Source organism: Bos indicus x Bos taurus, chromosome 22 (assembly GCF_003369695.1).
Source record: "Bos indicus x Bos taurus breed Angus x Brahman F1 hybrid chromosome 22, Bos_hybrid_MaternalHap_v2.0, whole genome shotgun sequence".
NCBI lineage: Eukaryota > Metazoa > Chordata > Mammalia > Artiodactyla > Bovidae > Bos > Bos indicus x Bos taurus.
Genome location: NC_040097.1, coordinates 5,029,766 through 5,051,741, shown reverse-complemented (window position 1 = coordinate 5,051,741; position 21,976 = coordinate 5,029,766). Strand labels below are relative to the sequence as shown.

At 48.7% G+C, this 21,976-nt stretch overlaps 1 protein-coding gene across 5 annotated transcripts in view; it reads right to left on the bottom strand.

The window, feature by feature from the left end:
- Nucleotides 1–21,656, bottom strand: part of VGLL4 (vestigial like family member 4) — a 156,597-nt gene extending 134,941 nt beyond the window's left edge. Inside the window, exons 1-2 of one of the 5 annotated variants that reach the window (XM_027523164.1) lie at nt 21,321–21,656; nt 8,071–8,147 (exon numbers count right to left, since the gene is read on the bottom strand). In XM_027523164.1, coding sequence (XP_027378965.1) covers nt 8,071–8,134 — 64 coding nt within the window. In that variant the 5' untranslated portion in view covers nt 8,135–8,147; nt 21,321–21,656. Of the gene's footprint in view, nt 1–8,070; nt 8,148–14,201; nt 14,327–20,240; nt 20,330–20,914; nt 21,017–21,320 lie in introns of those variants that run through there. The other 4 variants (XM_027523162.1, XM_027523168.1, XM_027523165.1 and 1 more) reach the window with 4 other exon arrangements.
- Nucleotides 21,657–21,976: the final 320 nt, after the last annotated feature.

Here is a 21,976-nt window from a genome sequence, read left to right as displayed (position 1 = left end):
TGCCTGCAATGCAGGAGACCCAAATTCGATCCTTGGGTCAGAAACATCCCTTGGAGAAGGGAATGGCTACCCAATCCCTTATATGGGGACTCTAAAAAGAAATGATAGATATGAACTTATTTACAAAACAAAACAGACTCACAAACTTAGAGAAGGCGCTTATGGTTACCGGCAGGGGGGGACAGTTAGGGAGTTTAGAATCGACAGGTTCACACTGCTGTGTTTAAACAGATAACCAACAAGGGCCTGCTGTACAGCACAGAGAACGGTGCTCAGTGTTGTGTGGTAGCCCCCGGAAGGGAGGGGAGCTTGGGGGAGAATGGACACATGCACATGTACGGCTGAGCAGCTCTGCTCTGCACCAGGAAGTATCACAACACTGTTAATCGGCTGTACACCAATATACAATTGAAAGCTTTCTAACAAACAAAAGGCAGTGAATTCAGTCTCCTTATTTTGAGAATCAAAAGGCATGGGAACATGAACCCAGAAAAGACGACAGCTCTCCAGGACCAGTGGTTTCATCCCCTGGAGGACTATGCACCACCCAGCAACAGCTGACACCCAGTTATTAAGTGCTGGGGGTCGGGGGCTACAGTCCATGGGGTCGAAAGAGTGGGACACACCTTAGCAATTAAAACAAAACAACAACATTCTGATGATCACAGCAGCATGTGATTGCACATGAAGGTACTGAGGTAGGGGGGAGAAGTACCTCAAGCTTTCTTTTTTTTAATCTTAATTTAGGCATCCAAAGTCCTAAAGCTTCATTTTCCCCTCTGACACCTCCTACTCAGCTTACTGCAAAAGTTTTGCAAAGTCTACAGTATTACCGAGAGGGATTATCGAGGTACTCCGTTGACTCGGTACGTTTTTGGCAGTAATGGTGATAATTAGAGCGAAATCATTTTTGCTGGTGTTCAATAACTTAATTCCTTAGAGATGAGCCTTTACTCCCATGGTTACTTTCTTATCTACAGATGTTTGTTAGAGGCTGATCAGAAGCACCAAATGGTCCATGCTTGGAATATGAAGCAGAATGGAGAAGAACCTTCGCCTCGAACAAGTCTGGAAACTCACGCACACCCACAAAACCTTAGGTTCTCAAGTCCAGCCTATTCCCTTACTCAGTGTCTCTGGACAGTGGTCACCTCGTCTCTGCCTGGCACTTCGGCAGTGAGGCATCCTGTTTCTTTGCAAGCAGCCCGTGTCAGCAAGAGCTGAGATTTGCCCCTTGAGCAGACCGAGGTACTCACAGGGAAAGAAAGCGCAGCGTACAGAGAAGTTCTGGGGTCGTCACCCATCCTCCACGCATGGCTGATCACAGCTACTAACACTCGGGAAATGCTGGTTCACTGCCTGGGAAGCCTTTTCCAAATGAAAACCTTCTTGCTGACTTATTGGTGGAGGGAGCATACACAGTTTTATTTTTAATCCACAGCTGTGTCTTCAATGCCTTCCACCTGAGGACACCCGAATAGAGGAACGAGAGGTTAGACTTCAGAGTCAGGCTCCTGAATTCAAACCTCAGCAGCGCCAGGACCAGCTAAGCATCCTTAGGCAAGCTATTTAGGTGCTGTACGCCTCTGTTTCCTTGTCTATAAAATGGGACTGAGCACAGTACCTCCTGAATAGGGCTCTTGTGAGAATGATAATGCAGTGACCCTGAAACTGAGGTCCACGGGCAAATGCTGGGGGGTCCGGGAGGAGTTTTCATTTGCACTGGTATTTCACTGAGAACACTTAAAAAAAAAAAAAAAAAAAATCTGACATAAGCATATCCTGAATGAGACACCCACCGCTTATATAACCATAGTGCTGGCACACGATTTTGGTGACTTTTGTGTTTGCGTTTTTCCCCCTGGGTCTCATAAGAAAAGGACAGAAACAAGCCTAGTATGAAATGGAGGTCTCTGCACTAAAAGCAAACCGGTTTATGCCACCATAACATATGCAGGGAGAGTTGCAGAGATAAAGTGGCAGGGGAGCTGTGGCAAAGGATACACGGCAGGACGGGCAGGGTGACGTCAAAGGGACTGACCGCGGCTCACCAGTGCCGGGCGCCACACGCTAGCAGAGCTGGATTTATCGTCATCTACTGGATCGTGGCGAACTTTTATGGGCTACGTTTAAATTATAGGTTCAAGTTCTGGCTATGAAGTTGTAAAAGAACTATACGCGTAAAGATTTTATGCCCAGTTTTATGCTTATGTATATTTAAGTCACGTTGTAATAAAGATAACCAAACTGTGGTTATGCAAGAGAATGTTCTTGTTCATAGGAAATACATACGTAAGTACTTATGTAAAGAGTAAAGAGGCATGGTATCTGCCATTTGCTGTCAAATTTTCAGTAAAAATAACCCACATATATGTGTGTGTGTACACATATACAAACACTACATACATACATACATACATATAGAGAGACAGAAGGAAATAGGATGAGAACTATAAACAACGGGGGGGGGGGGGGGGGGGGCTTCCCAGGTGGCGCTTCAGGTAAAGAATCCGCCTGCCAGTGAAGGAGACGCTCGAGACCCAGGTTCCGTCCCGGGGTTGGGAAGATCCCCTGGAGGAGGAAGTGGCAATCCACGCCAGTATTCTTGCCTGGGAAATCCCAAAGCAGAGGAACCTGGCTGGTTACAGTCCAGGGGGCTGAGAAGAGTCAGACGCAACTGAGTACACATCCATGAACAACTGGAGAACCTGGTTAAAGGATCCTGATAGCCCAAGAATTACTTCATCTCACGCCTAGAAGCATCCGGCCCCTCCTGGTTAAAGAGGCAGACCCAGAAGTCCCCGAGGAGTATTACTGGACCAGTGACTCAGTAACTCACACCTGGGGGGAGGGACCCATGCTGGGGAGGCAACTGCAGAATGCTTACCAACACTCCTTCCCTCCGGTCTCTGGAAATCATGGCCACAGGAGTCCGGTCTTGGATACCTGGTGTCTCTACAGGCGCTAGAGCACAAAGGCGCACAGCACACGTGCAGTGACCAAGGCCGTCACCTTAGGCTGCAAAGGATCTGATCGGCGGGCTCCCCATCAGGGTCTACTGGGCAGTCTCAGTGGAGCCTGCTTTGGGGAAACAAGAGGGACCTAAACAGGCTTAACCGAAGGGGAGTGACCGCCTTCTTGAGCACTGCCTTTAAAAATCAGAAGAAGACAGCCTTAGGCTACGACAGCACTGCTTCTAAAGGGGCAGTCCTGTTCGCTCTGAGTGGGTGTGCCAAGGCCTCCAGGGCTCTTGACCGAGAACAATGTGATGACATCACCCCGTCCAGCCGCACAAGGATTCCAGCTCCTCTGCACAGCCTTCATGCCCCAGCGGATAGTCAAAGCTCCCCAGGACATGAACGGAGGAGCCAGAAGCAAGTTTATCCAAGGAAGGAGATAAAAAACCAAATCATGTTTTTTCACCTACAGGTCCCACCCAGTTCATTTGCAGATCCTCAAGTCAACATAATGAGTCATGACCCAATTTTTACTCAGACAAAGTAAAATGCAAAGAAATACAGACAACTCAAGCTATAACTGTGCAAGAGTGAAGGTAAGAACTGTTTCATGAAGTTGTTCTATCAGTTATGTCAGTATGAGCCCGAGGGTCACAAGGTGAAAGCTTTTCTTCTTCTGGGCCGTGGCCAAAATGTTGGAAAGCCACGGTGTCAGGTGCAGACAGCAAAGACAAGAAGACGGGAGGAATGGAGAGAGAGAGAGGATGCAGGGCGTCTCTAGCTGCTCTGGGCACAGGAAGGCACCGCCTATGGCACCAGGATCTACACACATGGTGACCTGACCGGCAGGCAGTGCTGGCCACCCGGGAGGACAGAAGTCCATCGGAGAAGACAGAGTGCGAGCGCGACTCCTCTTTACCGTTAAATCGATAGGTTGACGATTTAACCTTTGACTAACCGCTGGGGCATGAAGGGTGTGCAGACAAGTTGGAATCCATGTGCTCACTTTGGTCATGTCTGACTCTCGCCCTCCAGGCACCTCTGTCCATGGGATTCTCCAGGCAAGAACACTGGAGTGGGTAGCCATTTCCTCCTCCAGGGGATCTTCCCCACCCAGGATCAAACCAGAGTCTCATGTCTCCTGCGTTGCAGGCAGATTCTTTATGGCTGCGTCACCGGGGAAGCCCCAAACAGAACCCTGTTTGTTGTTTAGTCACTCAGTCATGTCTGACTCTTTGTGACCCCATGGATATCGCCTGCCAGGCTCCTTGGTCCATGGGATTCCCCGGGCAAGAATACTGGAGTGGGTTGCCATTTCCTCTTCCAAACAGAATCTATACAATGCAAATGTCCACACATCTGGGGCATCAGTCCCCATGATAACAAAAAGCCAGTGCTCCCAGGAATGCTTTCCCTGGAAGGATAGCGGTAATTTATGCTTCATCAGTCAGTGTTCAGTGACCTTCACCACACAAGGAGTCACTGAGTTTCTAGGAGCAGATGCAACAGCAACACTGTGAAAGCCACCTTTTTTCCCTACCGCTCTCCGTGAGTCACTCATGCTAACCTCATTTGGCTTGTTCAGATCATATAAGTATTCGTTAGATGAAACAAAGGTACTGTCCCCGCCACCAGAATCCTCAAAAAGAAAGCTACACGCTCCTTAAAATTATTCCAGCCTAACTGAGGAAGTCAACAGATAAAAGAACTCATAATCAAGACACATAAAAACAAAATTACCAAAAGGAAAACATTCTGTACACATCATGGTGAAGTGCCCTGTCCCGGTACAGACACACCCAGGTGCTGTTACTAACATCGGTGCCTATGCGTCCTGTCCTCAAATTCTCTCCTCAAAGTTTGACTCCTAAAAAACAGGCTTGGTAAAAGGTTGAGGTCCCAGGTGGTGCTACCGGTAAAGAACCCTCCTGCCAATGCAGGAGGCGCAAGAGATGCGAGTTTGATGCCTGCATCAAGAAGATCCTCTGGAGGAGGAAATGGCAACCCACTCCAGTCTTCTTGCCTCGGAAAACTGCAGTCCATGGAGTCGCAAAGAGTTGGACACGACCGAGCACACACTATTGTGTGTGCTCCCAGCACCAGTATTAATAATCTCTGCAAAGAGAGATTCTTCAAGCACATGGAAAATTGGCCATCGTGTTGCATTTTCATTAAGTACCTTCCAGGATTACTCAGGGTGCTGATTCAATCAATGTCTCATGAGCAGTGGAATAATTATTTTAAGTAAGCGTATTCCTTCTAGGCCATCCAGATAAGTAGCTATTGTGTTTCCACAAAACCACCATTTCACTATTGACTTTATCTCTGCAGTGTACGGTTAAGGTATTTCTTTGATTCTTCACTGGTAGACATAACGAAGCCTTAAGGCTATCAGGTATTAAGTACTCAGCTCCTAACAGATACTGTTCTCCTCCAAATGCTAAAACAATAGCATCTTCAAAAATGCCCAAGTCTCTGGCTCCCCAGCAGCAAAAGGAAAGAGAACCAGAGGTCACCCACATGAGCTGGAAACCTGATCTCTAGTAGTAGAACATTTTTCTGCTTGTAATAAGACACCCACCTCAGATTACATACACAAGACTTTTTTTAAAGTTGAGGAGAATGTAAAGTATAAGAGCAACTTACAACAGAAGCTAAAACAGAATTAATCTAGGGCAGAGAGCGCTGAATCAGGCTGAAAAAGCTCAAATGGGTCTGAAGAAATCTACAGAAAGGCTGTGAACTTAATGCTCAGCTCTGTCTATAAACTGCCTGAATTTTCATGTCCTTACACTGCTAGGTAACAAAAAAATACAGTGAATTTCTGGTTCTTGGGCTCTGCTCTCTTGTGGGTGAAGTGCAGAGCACCATAGCAAAACAGTTTCTCAAAAACGCTGCCCATGTTAATAATAACAATTACAGACATCTTTCAACTTTTTTTTCCCCCCACTTATCTTTAAATGTCAGAAGTGGTCCAGAGATGCTGAAACCATTACAGAAACCATTACAGAGGGGACCCCAGAACCACGCCGGCCCACTGTTAAACCAACTGGAGCCCAGAACAAAGTCTACCCTGTGATCCTTCTGACCTACACAGGCATCTATCCGTCCTCTTAAAGCACTAATATCGTGTTCATCGCAGGAGGAAGGTAAGAACTCCTCTCTCCCTTGGCAGCGTCCTTCGGTTTCTGTGAAAACAGCTCTCCCACGCTGTAGACACCGCAGATGCGTGGCGTCTACGTCACAAGCACGCCCAGTCTCCCCTGATGAACATTTCACAGCCGCCAGAGTCAATGCAGAAATCGGTTCCTAAGCTCCATAAGAAGGGAATGGCTACCCACTCTAGCGTTCTTGCCTGGAGAATCCCACGGACAGAGGAGCCTGGTGGGCTACAGTCCAGGGGGTCGCAGAGAGTCGGACACGACTAGCGAGCGATGCAAGCTCCATGGAGGCAGGACTGCCCTTGCCCACCCAGAAATGCCCCTTATCCACAAGTACTGCTCACACAACTGTTCGCTATTCAGGCCTCCAGGCTGAGCAGACGGATCCTAAAGCTGGGCTCCGGGAGGGAACCCAAGAACGTAGTAGAGGAGGAGAAGGAACTCACCCTCTCTACACTCAGGACACAAAAGCCACTCCAAGGGCACCACTTACTTTTCATATGCACAAACACGATGCTGTTTTACTGATCCGAACTCAACATCACAAAACAGAGAAACTCAAAACGTTGTCTTATTTTTTTTTTTAAAAGCTTCTAAATTGGCTATAGTAATGTTTAAAGAAATCTGTAACCAGCTCTTCAAGTCAGTAACACTTGCTGCAATCTTAGCAGCATAAAGGGGTTTTTGTTGCTGTTGTTTCGATAAAAAGTCTACAACCTGAGCTGCCAGTGCGGAGCTCAATGTCCTTGGGAATGAGGCTTAACATCCCTGAGCTTCAGTTACTTAGGAAGGGATAGTTACAGATGTACATTATGTCAGAGGCTGGGGAAAAAAAACAAACTTCAACGGCTGTTTCATGCAATCACTCATCTAAAGATGGTCGTGCGTGAGTGGCAGCGGAGGGGACGACGCTGCAGACGCTGTAATAACATAAAGGAGTAGATCAGGTCCCACCAGAGGGCCCCACGCAGCGCGCGCAGGACAGGGCAAGGCAGCGGCCCCAGGAGTTGAGGCTACGGCAAGCTCTGCACACACAGTAGCCCAGGTCATCTTCACAAAGACTTCAGAAGCAGCTCTTGCCATTTCCTGTGACTAGCGAGAGAGCTGAGGCTTAGACAAACAAAAGTCCTACCAGCGAGCAAAAAAGCAGATCTCGTGTCTCAAGGAACGTGTGCTCCAGCTGCCAAACTTGTCGAGAACTAACCCAGAGAGTTGCTCCTCCTTCCACAACTTACCAGGTATGAAAGTTCCACCTCAAAAAATCTTTTGTTAGTAGCATTGCAGGGCTTAGAAAAAAGAACCCTCGACATGGCTTCCACAGAAAACGGTCATTTCTGCAAATATCAACAGTGAACAATAGCATTTAAAAACAAAGGTGCCTGAGGAGGAGCAGGAAAATCGCTTTAACACAGTGGCAAGCAACCCTCCAACATCGGTGTTCTCCCCTCTTCCACCCCTCTCCCACCGCACCCCAGTATGTGGGCATTCCCCACCCCAGTATGTATCCTCTCTCAGCTGTACAGGTGGGATTTGCACGACTATTTCCAATTATACACACACTTCCAATGACAGATGATTCTGGATGAGTCTTCACGTCTCTAGTTCTCTGCTGGTCAATCAGTCTATTGACAAACACCTATTTATCGAAAGTTCTGGAGACACACGGAAGGAGCATCTCTACTCCACATCCCGCTTAAGAGAATCTTTCGGAGGAAAGGACTTCCTGAGGTTAACAGCTGAAGCCCTAGAATCCAAAGATATCATTTACAAGACTGACATGTTCTGGCTCTTGAAAACAAAAATAAGGACGCCAAGCTGTTTATCTCTGAAGAAAACAAGCCAGGCTCACAGCGTGCAGCCCCGAAACCATGTGGAGAAACACCTGATGTTACGACGTTGCAGGAGGCAAGGGGGGAGAGGAGCAAAGCACTTAGAATGGATTCCTGACTTACGTTTTTCGTCATCAGCGTGTACCAGCGATGCGGCCCTTGACAAGACATCCAATGGGGTCTCCATTCCTGGTTGGAGCCTAGAAGGGAAAAGAAGAATTTAAAAGGAATTCGAAAGATTCTTCTAGAATTCTGGCAGTTACCCATGAGATGGTGACTCCTCCATTAAATGCAGATCCCAAGGCTGAAGATGAAACTAATTCTGGCCTGGGATGAAAGCCAACAGACGCGGTTCGGGAACAGACAGAGAAAGGGGTTAAATTCCGTTCTGTCCACTGAGCCAAACCGTGCCAATTCCAGGAAGCAGCTCAAGTCAGGACTAAAAGAAGGGAGGCTGTGAATATTCGTGCCCATGTTCTTTGTGCTTATAAATGTTTACATGTACGTATAACAGCAGGCCTGTCCAGACGTACCCAGTAAAATCACCTCTCAGAACAAAAGCTACTCTATGAGCACAGCATGACGCCAGCAACACGTTTGTTGCAGAGCTGGTGGTTGTTGGTTTGTTAGTTTTAGCAAAAATTACGACGACTGAATCGCTCTGTTCTTTTGCCTCCTGAGGTAAGAGACTCTACAAAGCTGTGGAGCTTAAAATATGCAATGGAGTCATGAAAACTGTGTGAATTCCACTGGTGAGTTAAATGGCATTTTAAGTCCAAAAGGGATCTTTATTCTAAAATGTCATTATTTTGTAGCGATCACTGCCACCTATCATGCTTTTTAATAAAACTTGGATTTTTATTTTTAATTCTGTTTTCTTAAATTACAGCACAGCTATAAAAGCAAACACTGAAGAAGAGCTGAAGGTGGTGGAAAACCTAGAAAAATTCCTGTTTGAGATTATTTAAAAATATACGCACACACACGCATGCACTCACAAACAGTTATTAGGAAAATGGATCCTGTCAGTTCAACTGAGAAAAAATACCTGAAGTGCACCCTTTAGATACACTCAGCATTTATTCAGCATTCTTCAGCCTTTACTGAGTACCTACTGTGTATGTGGTCATGTACTGATGTGAGAGTTGAACCATAAAGAAGGCTGAGTGCCAAAGAATTGATGCTTTTGAACTGTGGTGTTGGAGAACACTCTTGAGAGTCCCTCAGACAGCAAGGAGATCCAACCAGTCAATCCTAAAGGAAATCAACCCTGAATATTCATTGAAAGGACTGAAGCTGCAGCTCCAATACTTTGGCCACCTGATGCAAAGAACCAACTCATTTGAAAAGACCCCGATGCTAGGAAAGACTGAAGGCAAAAGAAGCGGGCAGCAGAGGATTAGATGGTTAGATAGCATCAGTGACTCAACGGATATGAATTTGAGCAAACTCTGGGAGATGGCAAAGGACAGGGATGCCTGACGTGCTGCAGTCCATGGGGTCGAAAAGAGCCGGACACGGCTTAAAGACTGAGCAAAACTGTATGGGCTGGTACTAGGCAGAGCAGAGCAGCTTTGTTTCACAGTATTCATACGTCAGGCCTCAAAAAAAACCATACGCTCTTGATCCTGCAATGTGACTTCATTCAATAAACTTTATTGACTACGTACCAAGGCAGGAAAAATAAACAGAGCCCAGCAGTTGGCTTCAAAGAGCTTTCAATTTATACAGTAGACATGCCAACAAGAAAGCTAGTTTAAGGCAGAGTTTTTCCCCCAAGTGTTTCACTGGATGTTCATATTTTGTGAGGAAAATTTTTTTTCTACGATAAATAAGTTTGGGAAACACCAGAATAAACCACATCAAGCGATTTCTTTTCCTTCTTGGGATTTTGATGGGTTGCTGTGCCTTCTGCACGGGCGGAGGTGGTAGGGAGGGCAGTCCTATATCCTTGAAATCTCTCAAATTTCACTGGCCCTTCTTTTACCCTGAAACACCTCTTAGGGGATACTTAGGGAAGTCAAGGATTAGGAAGAAATGTGCTAAGTGCCAAAACAGTGCTACTGAAAAAAAAAAAAAAAATCCTGTAGAAATTTCAACAAATTTTGAAAGGCTTTGTGGAGAAAACAGAAGGTGAGGTGAGCCTCTGAAGAATGAACATACAAGTACAGAAGGGAAGGACAGAAGCGGAACGCACTGAAGAACCAGCGGCCAAATCAGCAAGATGAGCGGTGTGGGGCCAGGAAGTGAGCGAGGATGGAGATCTGGACTGACGCCACGTCACTGTGGGACAGAGGTCTTTCACGGGATTTGGGCTGGATTTTGTGTCAATGAACAACCCACTGAAATCTCTGAGCCGAGCAATGAGTTGGCCATCGATGTGCTATTCCAGGAAAGTTATCCTGGTAGCAGCTTACAGACACAAAAATCTGCAGAACAGAAAGCTGAAGGCAGGGGATGATCTGATGTGATGGGCAGAGAGCAATGAATGGGGCTTCCCTGGTGGCTCAGATGGTAAAGACTCTGCCTACGTTTCAGGAGACTCGGATTCAATTCCTGGGTCGGGAAGATCCCCCGGAGGAGAAAATGGCAACCTAATCCAGTCTCAACATGAAAGAGGAGAGTCCAAGAAGGCTCTGAGAGGCAGGGAGGACACGTAAATAGTAAATTTCTTCTTTTTCAGAGACAAGGAGGGAGCAAGTAAACTCAGAGGCACTCGAGAGAAAAATGAATGACACGCACAGTCCTCATGTTTCTTATAGGATAGAAAAGATCACCTCCAGAGTTAAGAATCGGGAACTTGCTCAAAGGTGGAGAAAATGAAAGTCTGGGACACACTGACAGGAAAAGGCTTGCTGAACGCACGAAAACTCAGTTACTCTGTTCACCCAAGCCAGCTCCCTATTCAGGAAAGATGTGAGTTGCAAGTCTTTTATTTTGATTAAGTAAATGCTGATAAGCAGTCTACTCTGTAGGTCGGTATTTAGGCTCACAATTCCTAAATTAATTGCTTCAGTAAGCTGAAGGACAACTCTTTCAAAATTCTAAACACCCAAAGATACATGTTAACATATGCCTCTTACACAAAGTATTTGCCCAGAGGCAAAATATCGAAGCATAGAGATACCAAAGGACACAGAGAAGTAGGTCCAGAATTCAAGCATGCGGAAGAGCAGATATTTAAGCTTATTCTTCCCAAGTGATTTAGGTTCAAAGCAGGTAGATAAGAAATTAGGTGCTTTAAAGGTCCCCTATGAAGCACCTGCCATCTGCTGCAATCTTATTAATGCCACCAACCAACTTTTATTCACAACTATTGAGTTCAGCAGACAGGTCACAGAGGAACAGAAGAGATCACGCCTGCTTTTAAGACGTTACAACCTAGTTCGTGAAGTACATGGAACAGGGTAACAAAAGGCAAAATTTAACAGTAAAATGTGTAGTGTGGGATAAAAGAGAGATCATTGTCAGCTCAAGTGTTTACCCCGTGAACACGTTTGTGTGTGTGTGTGTGCTTTAAAAAGCCACTTCAAAGGTTTCCTTCCCATCCCTCTCCCTTGGGCGGTCTCTCCTCGCAGACCTCTCCCAGCCTCCTGGATCACACGGTCTGAATACTTCCTGAGTGTGAGTACCCTGATCCTTACGTGTACGGTCCTGTTGGACCCACAGCCTGAGGGAAGGCACAGCGGAGGAATGAGAATCAGGGAGGGAGACGAATCAGCCCGGTCAGGACTGGGAGTCTCGTCGGGGAGCAGCAGCAAAGTCTGGGAAGCACGATGTGGGTGGAGGCCCAGGAGGGAGCCCATGGCTGGCTAGACCGGTTTCCACTCACTGGAGCAGGCAACCAGCGGGCAGTGGTGAGCCCCTGAGCGGGCTGGGGGAGTAGGGTCAGGGATGCTACGGTTTAGCAGGTGACGGGAGGATGGTGTGACCGGAAGGGGTGCAGTCAGGAGTCACTGGTGGGCCAGAGGGCAGGCTTCTGTGGGAACCAGGTGTGAGATAAGGATGACAGGGGACACAGCAGGGAGATGAGGACCAAGGACCAGGCATTATGCAGGCACAGAAGACCTCAGCAAGGAAAGGCGGAAGATAACAGTCAAACAAAACAGACATCTGAAATTTACATCTCAGACAACATCCACAGCCCAGGACACCCAGTAAAACGTGTGAGTAACATGGTGGGGAGACTATGGCTACAGTATTTGAGAGAGGGTCACACCCCACTGGAAATGAGCATGATAGCACCGTAGGGACTGGAGAGCGGACTCTCTGGGGCCAGTGGGTCACTAACCCTGTGAGTTGGCCAGGGCTCAGCCACTTCCTACCTGTGTGACCTGAGAAGTTGCTCTACATCTGTGTCCTCACCTGTAAAACAGGGACGCTGATATTTCCTGCCTCACAGAGTGTTAGGAGAAGTGAAAGGGCTTTTCGTGTATTAAAATAACTATTTGTCAAAACATACGTGAACAGGGGACTTCCTTGATGGTCCAAGGGTTAAGAATCCGCAGCGTGATGCAGGCAACACCGGTTTGATCCCTGGTCGGACCGCTAACCCACGTGCCTTCATTCCTGAACCCAAGTGCCACAACTGGAGAGTCCATGTGCGTCAACGAGAGACCCCTCATGATGCAACTCAGACCCAATGAAGTCAAATTAACAGTTTTTAAAAGACTGCATATGCATTGAAAATATAAATATGAACATAATAAACTGCAAATAATGCTAAACGCACCAGAAAAAGGGCACTGGCCACTACTTGAGACAGAGAAGATTTCTCTGGGATGAGGGACCCACAGGATGAGAGCCGTTAGGCTTGGGACGGGGAGGCAGGGACAGGCCAAGCTGACCCTGTGGACGCAGGGGGCTGCTGTGATCACGGCAATGCGGGACGTTGGCATGGGCCAGGTCACTCGTCCTCTGCGGGGTGTGACAGAGCTGAGATCTTATTCCTAGGGGAAAGTCCTTGAATGGTCTGAAGTTTTAAACAGTGGAGAGACGAGTCTGGTTTATTTTATATCCTTTATGAACCCATAAATCACCTACGAGCTTTTGCAAAAGATTACACGGCATCCGGAAAATTAATCTAAGTACCCACCACTGAAGTGTTCCCATTTCCGTGATGGGTTTTACAGCAAAACGATAACCAAAACATAATCACTTGAAACGCGGACACCCGGAAGACAGTAACAACCCCATTAAAGGGAGAGGAATGTCCTTCTATATAAAGACATGAAGCCCATCTACAAGGGATCTGCTGCCCTGCAACCCATTTCTGGTCCAGTCCATTCACCCTTTTCTGTGTGTGGTTGTCGTCAATTATGAACATACCTCATCGTGAGGAGAACAAATACTTTGTTCCCCCCCCTCCCAGGAAATGGTATTTTCTCTGCCAGCCCATATTCCTTTTCTGAGACTTCCTTACCCCCAATAATACATTCTTTCAACTTATTGTGAAGAATTAAGAAAAGGTATCAATGAGGGGCTTCCCACATGGCTCAGTGGTAAAGAATTCGCCTGCCAATTCAGGAGATGCGGGTTTGATCCCTGGGTTGGGAAGATCCCCTGGAGGAGGGAACAGCAACCCACTCCAGTATTCCTGCATGGGAAATCCCAGGGACAGAGGAGCCTGGGGGGTCCATGCGGTCGTAAGAGTTGGACATGACTTGGCGACTAAACCACCATCACCACGAGTCTCGGCTAAAGGTGGAAACTGGTGAAGGTGGGGAGAGGCTCAGTCAAACCCCCCGATGTTCCTGCCACGCCGTCACTTGGCCAAAACCCCGAAACAGGAAGACATCACTCTCCTGGGACCCTGATGGTACGTCTAGCTCCCAGATGCACACTCTTCAGTATCGAGAATCCCTGCTGGCCTTGTCCCATCCTCACTCCATCAGGACCACTTCCTGAGCTCACTGAGCTCAACCTCAGCTAATAAACACAATGGTAGGCCAAGCCTACAGCATGAAGGATCTCACCAAGGCAGCAGGTGTGTGGCCACTGGGACCCTCCAGAAGTCAGAGGCTTTCACTGGGTGTCTCCTGTCTGCTAAACACTGTAGAGACTACAGAAAAGGCAACATGAAGCCGCTGCTCCAGCAGCAACCTGCACTGAAGGTGGAGCACTCTGTGGTCGATGTGGCTGGCCGTGCAGCTCAGTGAGGCTGACTGAAATGAAATTTCAGACCGAATCGCCACCAGATTCTGGTGACCACACGCAGGCAGAGCTTCAGGCACGTCAAGCAGACGTGAATTCACCTCTTGGCTGTTTCTCCACCACAGTGTGTCCAACTGGGGCCCCAGTAACTTCGGGCAACACATGCATTCTTTCTGTTAACATTCAATTCGCAGATCTGTGCCTCTGGTTTTCTTGCTAGAAGCCTCTCTCATTCGTGTAACGCTGTTTCCTTCTTGCGCTTTACCATCTGTTAAATTAGTGGAACAGGGATTTCAGCATCAGAAAACCTAAGTCTGAGCCCTATATTTCAATACATTTACTTACTCAGCCTCGGAGAAGGCAATGGCACCCCACTCCAGTACTCTTGCCTGGAAAATCCATGGACAGAGGAGCCTGGTAGGCTGCAGTCCATGGGGTCGCTAAGAGTCAGACACGACTGAGCGACTTCACTTTCACTTTTCTCTTTCATGCATTGGAGAAGGAAATGGCAACCCACTCCAGTATTCTTGCCCGGAGAATCCCAGGGACTGGGGAGCCTGGTGGGCTGCCGTCTATGGGGTCACACAGAGTCGGACACGACTGAGGTGACTTAGCATAGCACTTACTCAGCCTATGATGTTCCATACTTCAAGTGCCTAGCACCAATTGCGGGGGTCATTTAACCTCTCTATCCACCTTTGCTCACTTAAAGAAAACTTAACAAGGCTGCCTACTTCATAAGGTCACAAGCTTGGCATGTGGGTTAAATGATATAAGATAATTGAAAATGCCCACTGAATGGAATTAAATAACAATGTAACTGCAAATGCCCAGTGAATGGAATTAAATGATACAACCTCATAACTGAAAATGCCCAGTAAAGGCAAGTGAGCACTATCTCGGCATTGTCACAGATGACACCTCACAGCTGTGCTTTTCATGACACACTCACACACATTACCTCACTGATTCTCACCGTGAGTTGGCCAAATAGATTATAGCTTTCTACAGATGAAAAACCAAGGTGCTAAGAATGTAAGCTGACTTCCTAAAGAAGCTAACTCTAAAATCCAAGTCTCCTGACTCACCAATGCTTTTGCTACTAATTCTTCAGCTAATTTTCATCAAGACTTTTTGGAGAGAAAGCAGTGTTTTAGCTTAAATTATCTGACAAAACACACAATCAAAACCAAAAATAAAGAATACCTTCTGGCAAGCCTTCTAGCCCTGTGCTCTTTCCCCCATACCTTGAGATGTATACAAGGAACCATCTGATAATTTCTGGAGAAAGCAAAGGAAGGCAAGCCCTCCCCTCCTGGGAACACGAAAACCAGGATGTATTTCACTTCCTCTGAATAGAGAGAAGCAGAGTCCCATGAACAGTAACCAAGGCAGGTAAGAAGATTCCAGCACCAAGTCGGCCGGGCAGAGTGGGGCAGATGACCCTGGCAGCAATGCCAAAGGATTCTTGGGACTCCAGCTGCACAGGAATTAACCGAAGCCCTGAGGACTTCAAACTCCAAGAACAGGTTCAGTATCAGGAAGGTCGGTTTCCACTTAGTCATGCTCAACACAACCTGCTATTAAACTACAAGGGATAACTCTGAAGGTTCAGTAAATGATACCTGAAAATTTTCACATTGCTGTTTGTAGTTCTTACAACATTAAATTGTATGCCACATTCCCAAACAGAAAGCCAGTCTTTATTCATAATACTCTCTCAATGGTCATACTTCCAAAGACAGAGTATAAATAGATGGATCCTCTGCTTGTCCAGCTTCTCTTATCAGGACGTGTCCTGGGCCTGAGTTACGGACCTGTCTTCCTGAAATGTATACATATACAATGTGAGAAGGACTTGCCTCACTTCCCCTTGTATCCAACTCCTTACTTCTACACAGAATGTTTTCTGAAAATTCATTTGACGGTTGAATGTCTGAAATATAAACAATACTTCTAGGAGTTCTATGCTTATTTCCAGGGAATTAAAAACATATTTGTTTAAGGCCCCTAGTATGGCTTCTTTTGGGCTTCCCTGGTGGCTCAGAGGGTAAAGCGTCTGCGTGCAATGCAGGGGACATGGGTTTGATCCCTGGGTCAGGCCGATCCCCTGGAGAAGGAAATGGCAACCCACTCCAGTACTCTTGCCTGGAAAATCCCATGGACAGAGAAGCCTGGTAGACTACAGTCCATGGGATCACAAAGAGTCAGACACGACTGAGCGACTTCACTTCACTTCTGGCTTCTTTCAGGGGATAAGCCCCAGGATGAGAAACCGCTCTGTTGGTGCTGCTCCCCTTGTTCTAGAAAACTAAGTTAGTACAGGTGTGTATACCTCCTGTAAGGCTTTAACATGTCCCCCTCCCCCACCCCGTGAAAGCTCAATAGGGCAGATCCATAGGCTGGGCGGCCTCCAATTTCTTTCTCCCCATGTGGGACATCTCAGGTATCAGGAACCAGGATCAGGTGCCTGCCATCAACTCAGTTCTGTCTCCTGATCATCCGTACCTCCCATCACGTCATCAACACAGTCAGCTGGGCTGAATCACAGGTACCACTCTGGATGGAAATCTTTGCATGAGCACTCAACTCAACCATCTTAGCTTTTCTGATACTAAAGTGGTCTACGGGCTTGAGTCTACGGGCATCCTCAGCAATGCCCCTCCCCCGCCCCGGGGGTGCGTGTGATATTTCGTCACTTTGATGATTCTGGTGACAAACTGCCCAACAATAACTAAAATCCTCAGCTACTATAATACCAGTTTGGCATCAGTGTCAGCTGTGCAAACACATGGACAGTATGAAGGCGACCATGCGCCTGTTGAGGGCCACCTATATGACTTACAGCTGCGAAACCAAACGCAGGTTATCGTGTATTTCACACCCTTTGGGTGAAGCTGCTCAATGCCAGTGCAAAATTCTTACTGCTGGCTGAGGTTCACCCAGCTCCACAAAATACCCACTGGAAGATGCCTGTATAGGGGGGCCCACACTAACACCACCGTGTCTAAGGAGGGAAAATGAAATTTCAAATCTGGACTTTTTGAGTAAACTACCAATTACCACGATTTTCAACATGGCTGTCAAATAAAACCAGGGATTAGCTTTTCTTTTCTCATATTTAGGCCACTGTGAACCTATTTTGGACACCTCGGCCTTCCACAGCACCTCATAGGCATTTTCAGTTTACTCTGGACATGCTTGTTCTTGTCACTTGTTTGCCTAGGATACTGAGAATCTCCTATTCAGAAGTACTAACAGGTCCTCTTAGGGATCTGTCACCCCCAGGAATGAGTGACGTGACCTACATTACAGCCCAAGTTGGCAAACTTCCCACAATACCCAGGTCGAGCTCCCCACTGCACCAAAATTTCCACTCCCCACCTATCAGCAGCCTAGAAAAGTCTTCTGACCCATAACACGTTGCATCACTAGAAAGGCCTTTCCTTATCTGCATCATTAAATATGGTCAGTTCTCATCATCTGCCATCGACATGTTCTGTAAAGCCTCTGAGAACTCTTAAGTTAGTGAATGCTGAACCCCTGTGCCTAGGATGAAACTGCCTCAAGTACTGATTTGGGGCTGCAAATCAATTTTACTGAGGAGACAAATTCACAAATACAGAAATCCATGAATAATGAGGATCAACTGTATCCAGTTATCAGGCCTCAGACACCTGCAAACACTGATTTTTCTGATTTCAGCACCACCTGCAAACACGCCTTCCTTCCCTACCATGCCAGTTTATATTATTAACATTTGGCAGTTTGATTTCTAAGTTGTTGGGTTTTTATCTGTTTTAATGTGGACAGATCCTAAATGGCTAGAGACTGATCAGTCGTATCCCCTTTTCTCTTAAGCTCACACAGAGAGACTTCAGAGAGGCTCCCTAAAAGAATCACAAACGTGCCTCAGTCAACATACCTGGCAGAAACTTAACCCCCACCCCCCCACCAAAAAAAAAAAAAAAACCACACACAAAACAAACTCTTTCACCAGGTTCTTATAGCTGCAACAGCTTATCTAACACAATCAAGGAACAGGCAAATTGGTATGTTAACACTGCCACACAGTGTCATGATTTTAGTTACATTAGCATTTTCCCAGTGTATTTGACTTCTACCTCCTAAACTTATGGCAACTCATTTTTAAGTCGTACTCAAGTCTGGAAAGCAGCTTTTATTATGAGTATTTTACTTACGATTTAATTAAGGCAAACTGAAAGTAGCACGGCAAAATTACGGAGGAGAGACACTTGGAACAAACACAAAGTACAATCTTCCTTAGGATTGGTTTGGCAACCACCAGAAGATGATGACAAGGCCGGCTCCCTAAGGAGTGAAAAGGCATTTCCCACTATGGAACTCTTACCAAACAGACCATTAGAAAGGGAAAGGGTTCATTCCAAAGATAGGGTTTTGTAAGAGAGGTTAAAATCTTTACAAGGTAGAGTGGTAGTTCTAAATCAGCAGGGAGAAGTTGCAACAACGCTGTTTATGAAGCTCTTTGAAGTCTTCAAAGACTTTTATAAATAGCATAACACAAAATATTTTTCAAAGCACACTATTCCCTGTAATTCCTGAAACTGATATATCAGAACAGATTTTATCACGCTCTTACAGAGGAAAATGAAGCGCAAACTGTTAACTAGCAGGAAATTTTTCTGGTCACAAAACTGAGTAGGTGACAAGGATAAGACTTGAACTCAAGTCTCCAGAAGTACGCCCGGGGGAGTTGTTTTTACTACAACATTCACAGTTTTGGAATGCAGTTCATGGTTATTTATAGCAGAATTATCTTAATTGTATTGTGTTTTGGTCAACATAAAAATTAGTTTGCATTCTCTTCCAAATGGAAAGCAAAGGCTGGCGGCCCAGAAGTGTGAGAAAACAGTGGCCAGGGAAATCAGCCTGGGATTAAACCACTGCCAAAGTCAAAGAACAAATTGAGGGGGTTACATCATTTCTACTAGGAGGGAGACGACTTTTCAGCCAGATGCAACAGGAAACACAACACAACACACACACACACACACAATTGTCCAGAGTACAGACAACAAACTTCTAAGTATTTCCTAACCCATTATTTAAATGAGAGCACTGAGATTGAGAGACAGACGATAGATAACTTGTTCCAAGAACACGCCCCATCCCAGGACAGCCTTGAGACGCTGACCCCTCAGCGCTCTTTAAACGACCCACGCTACTCCCCGCAGGCTCATGCGCAGACTTCATCAGCTCCAAGCAGGAAACAATGAACATTACAAGTCTGTGGACTCTGACGCCAGAGAAAGAGTTAAAGTTTTTGGTATGCTAAAATGGAACGCAAAACTGACCTTCCAATACTAATAGAAGTAACACTTGTTGCCTTTGTCTTTGAATGTTCAGAGGAAACAGATGCGAGCCTTCGTTTTCATCAAAGTAGGCTCGAGTTTGAAAAAAGTCAAACTACAGGAGATAGTACCTTTCGAATACGGGGGCAACCAGCTGCTGGTAGAAACTAGAAGACCCGCCTCCGCCCCCGCCCCCCAGGCTCCTGGTTCTTATTAACCGCAGAGAAGGAAATACAACTAGCAAACCCACAGCACCAATGATCAAAGTGAAACTGATTGGGGGGAAAAAATCACCTGGTTTAAACAAACGAACAGTTGCCGTTAGCGCGCGTAAAGACTAATAGCCCCAGCAAGTACTGTCATCCTAACCTAAGATATTTAAAGGTCTCCGAGTGATGAATAAAAGGAGACTTTCCGCAAAACAAAAAACGAAAAGACCTTTGCTTTGCGGCGAGGCCTGCATTCGCTGCAGCAAGAGTGTGCCGTCTTGTTTTGGGGAGGGGGCAGGAAGTATACAGAGAGGAAGAGCCGGTCCCGGCTGCCCAGCTCTGCGATCCCGCCCCACAACCGTCCTTAGCCGCCGGCCACGACCATGGGGCTGTAGGGCGCTGGCCGCCGCCTCGCCGCCGACTCCCAAGACACCTTCCACTCCAGACGCTAGAGCTCTCCCTCCGGGAGCCTCGAAGTGCCCCGCAAGAACAAGCCGCCTCGTCCTTCCAGGAGGACGCCCCCGTCCCGCTCCGAGTCAGCCCATCCCTGATTTCCCCGCAAGCCAACCCTCACCCGGCCCGGTTCTCCCGCACTCACCGCCGGGCGGCTCCCTGCGCGCCCACCTCGGGCCGGCCGGGCCCCGCTGGGGGCAGAGGCAGGGGCGCGACCCCGGGGCGCACTCCGGGGGTGCGCCCACGCGCAGGCGCCTTCGCGCCCGCGCTCCGCACTGACCCCGGCCGCTCCGCACACCCAAACGCACACGCGGGCGGCGCGCGCCTAGAGCCGGCTCGGCGGCGGACGCGAGCGCGGGAGCGCGAGGAATCCCTGGAATGAGGCGCCGCCCGCCCTCGCCCGGGCTCTGCCGGGCTCCAAGGGGCCCGCCAAGGCCACGCCCCCGAGCCCGCCCCCAGCCCCTGGCAGGTGGGGCGCCGGCCCAGGTGAGCCGTCCGGGAGGCGGGGGCGGGGCCTGGCGCGCCCCGGAGAGGCTCCTCTCCCCTCCCCCCTCCGCCGCGCGCCCGGAGGCAGCTTGCGCCTCCCCGGCGGGTGCCCACGCGCTCGGGCGGCCAACGTCCGCCGGGGGCCGGGGCGGCGCGCGACCCCGGGGAGTGCGTGGAGCCGGCGCGCAGCGCGCGCTGGGTACCAGCCTCTGACACACACCGGACTCCAAAGGCCCAGGGAGCGGGAACGCAGAAGACCCTCCCGTGCGCGCCCAGGTGCCCGCCACTGCGGGCCAGCACCCCCACACACACGCACACAGTAAGGTCTCCCACCTGGTGGACACCGCAGTCGTGACCACGACGACCACACTGGAGGCCGACTCCGTACCCGCCGCCCCTTTACTTCCCAGGCGCACGACCGCCATGCAGCCGGCCGAGTGCCCGCGGACTCGAGCAGGACCTGAGGCACCTCCGCCGCCCTCGGCTCCAGACCCGCGCGCGCCCCCGCCTCTCGCGCCCACCGGCTCGCCTAGCTGCCCGCGCGCAAGGGAGCCCGGGGGTCGGCGTCCAAGCCGGCACAGCCGCCCGAGCGCCGCGCACGCCGGCGCCTCCCGGGCTCCGCGCTCTACCGGCCGCCGACCTGGGGCGCTGCCTCGCCGGCTCGTTACCCGCGCACACACACACACACACACACACACACCCAGCCGCTCAGCCCGGACGGGCCGGCCGCCGCGCGTACCTGAAGGGACAGGTCGCCCTTGCTCGGGGAGGCGTGTGCTCAGGTGCTCCGGTGATCAGAACGGCCGCTGCAGTCCAGGGCTCTCAGACGCCGCTCGGCTCCCTCCCATTACAGCATGTTACACCGCACACTCACACACACACACACACACACACACCCCGGGCGCACGGCAGCGTCTTTCCTCCCCCTCCCGCGCCCGGAGGAGGAAGTCCTAGAAAATGAAAACAGTGTGGAAGGGAGGGAACCGAGGAGGAAGGCAGAGGGATCCGAGGCCGAGCCCCCTCCGGCCGCTCACGCCCCAGTGTTTGCTGTGTTTGGCAAACTCCCCGGAGTCCTCCACCGGGTCGGCTCCGAAACGTGCCGAGGGAGGGGCGTGGAGGAGGAGGAGGTGAAACGTTTCCAATTGGTGCAGGTTCTGATTACAGCAGCAGCGCAGACATGTGACCGCGAAAAGAAAAGCCCTGTCTTTAATTTTTTCCTGTCATTCTCCGGAGACTTCGGGGTTGGGGGTAGGAGGGGTGGAGGCCTGAGCCTCCCCGGGGTACCTCCCCCAACCCGGGCCGCCCTTGCCCCATTGTTTTCACGGACTGCCACAATGAAGAAAACATTTGCTTAACGTATCCAGCCGCTAACTTCATAAAATAAATAGTCAGGGA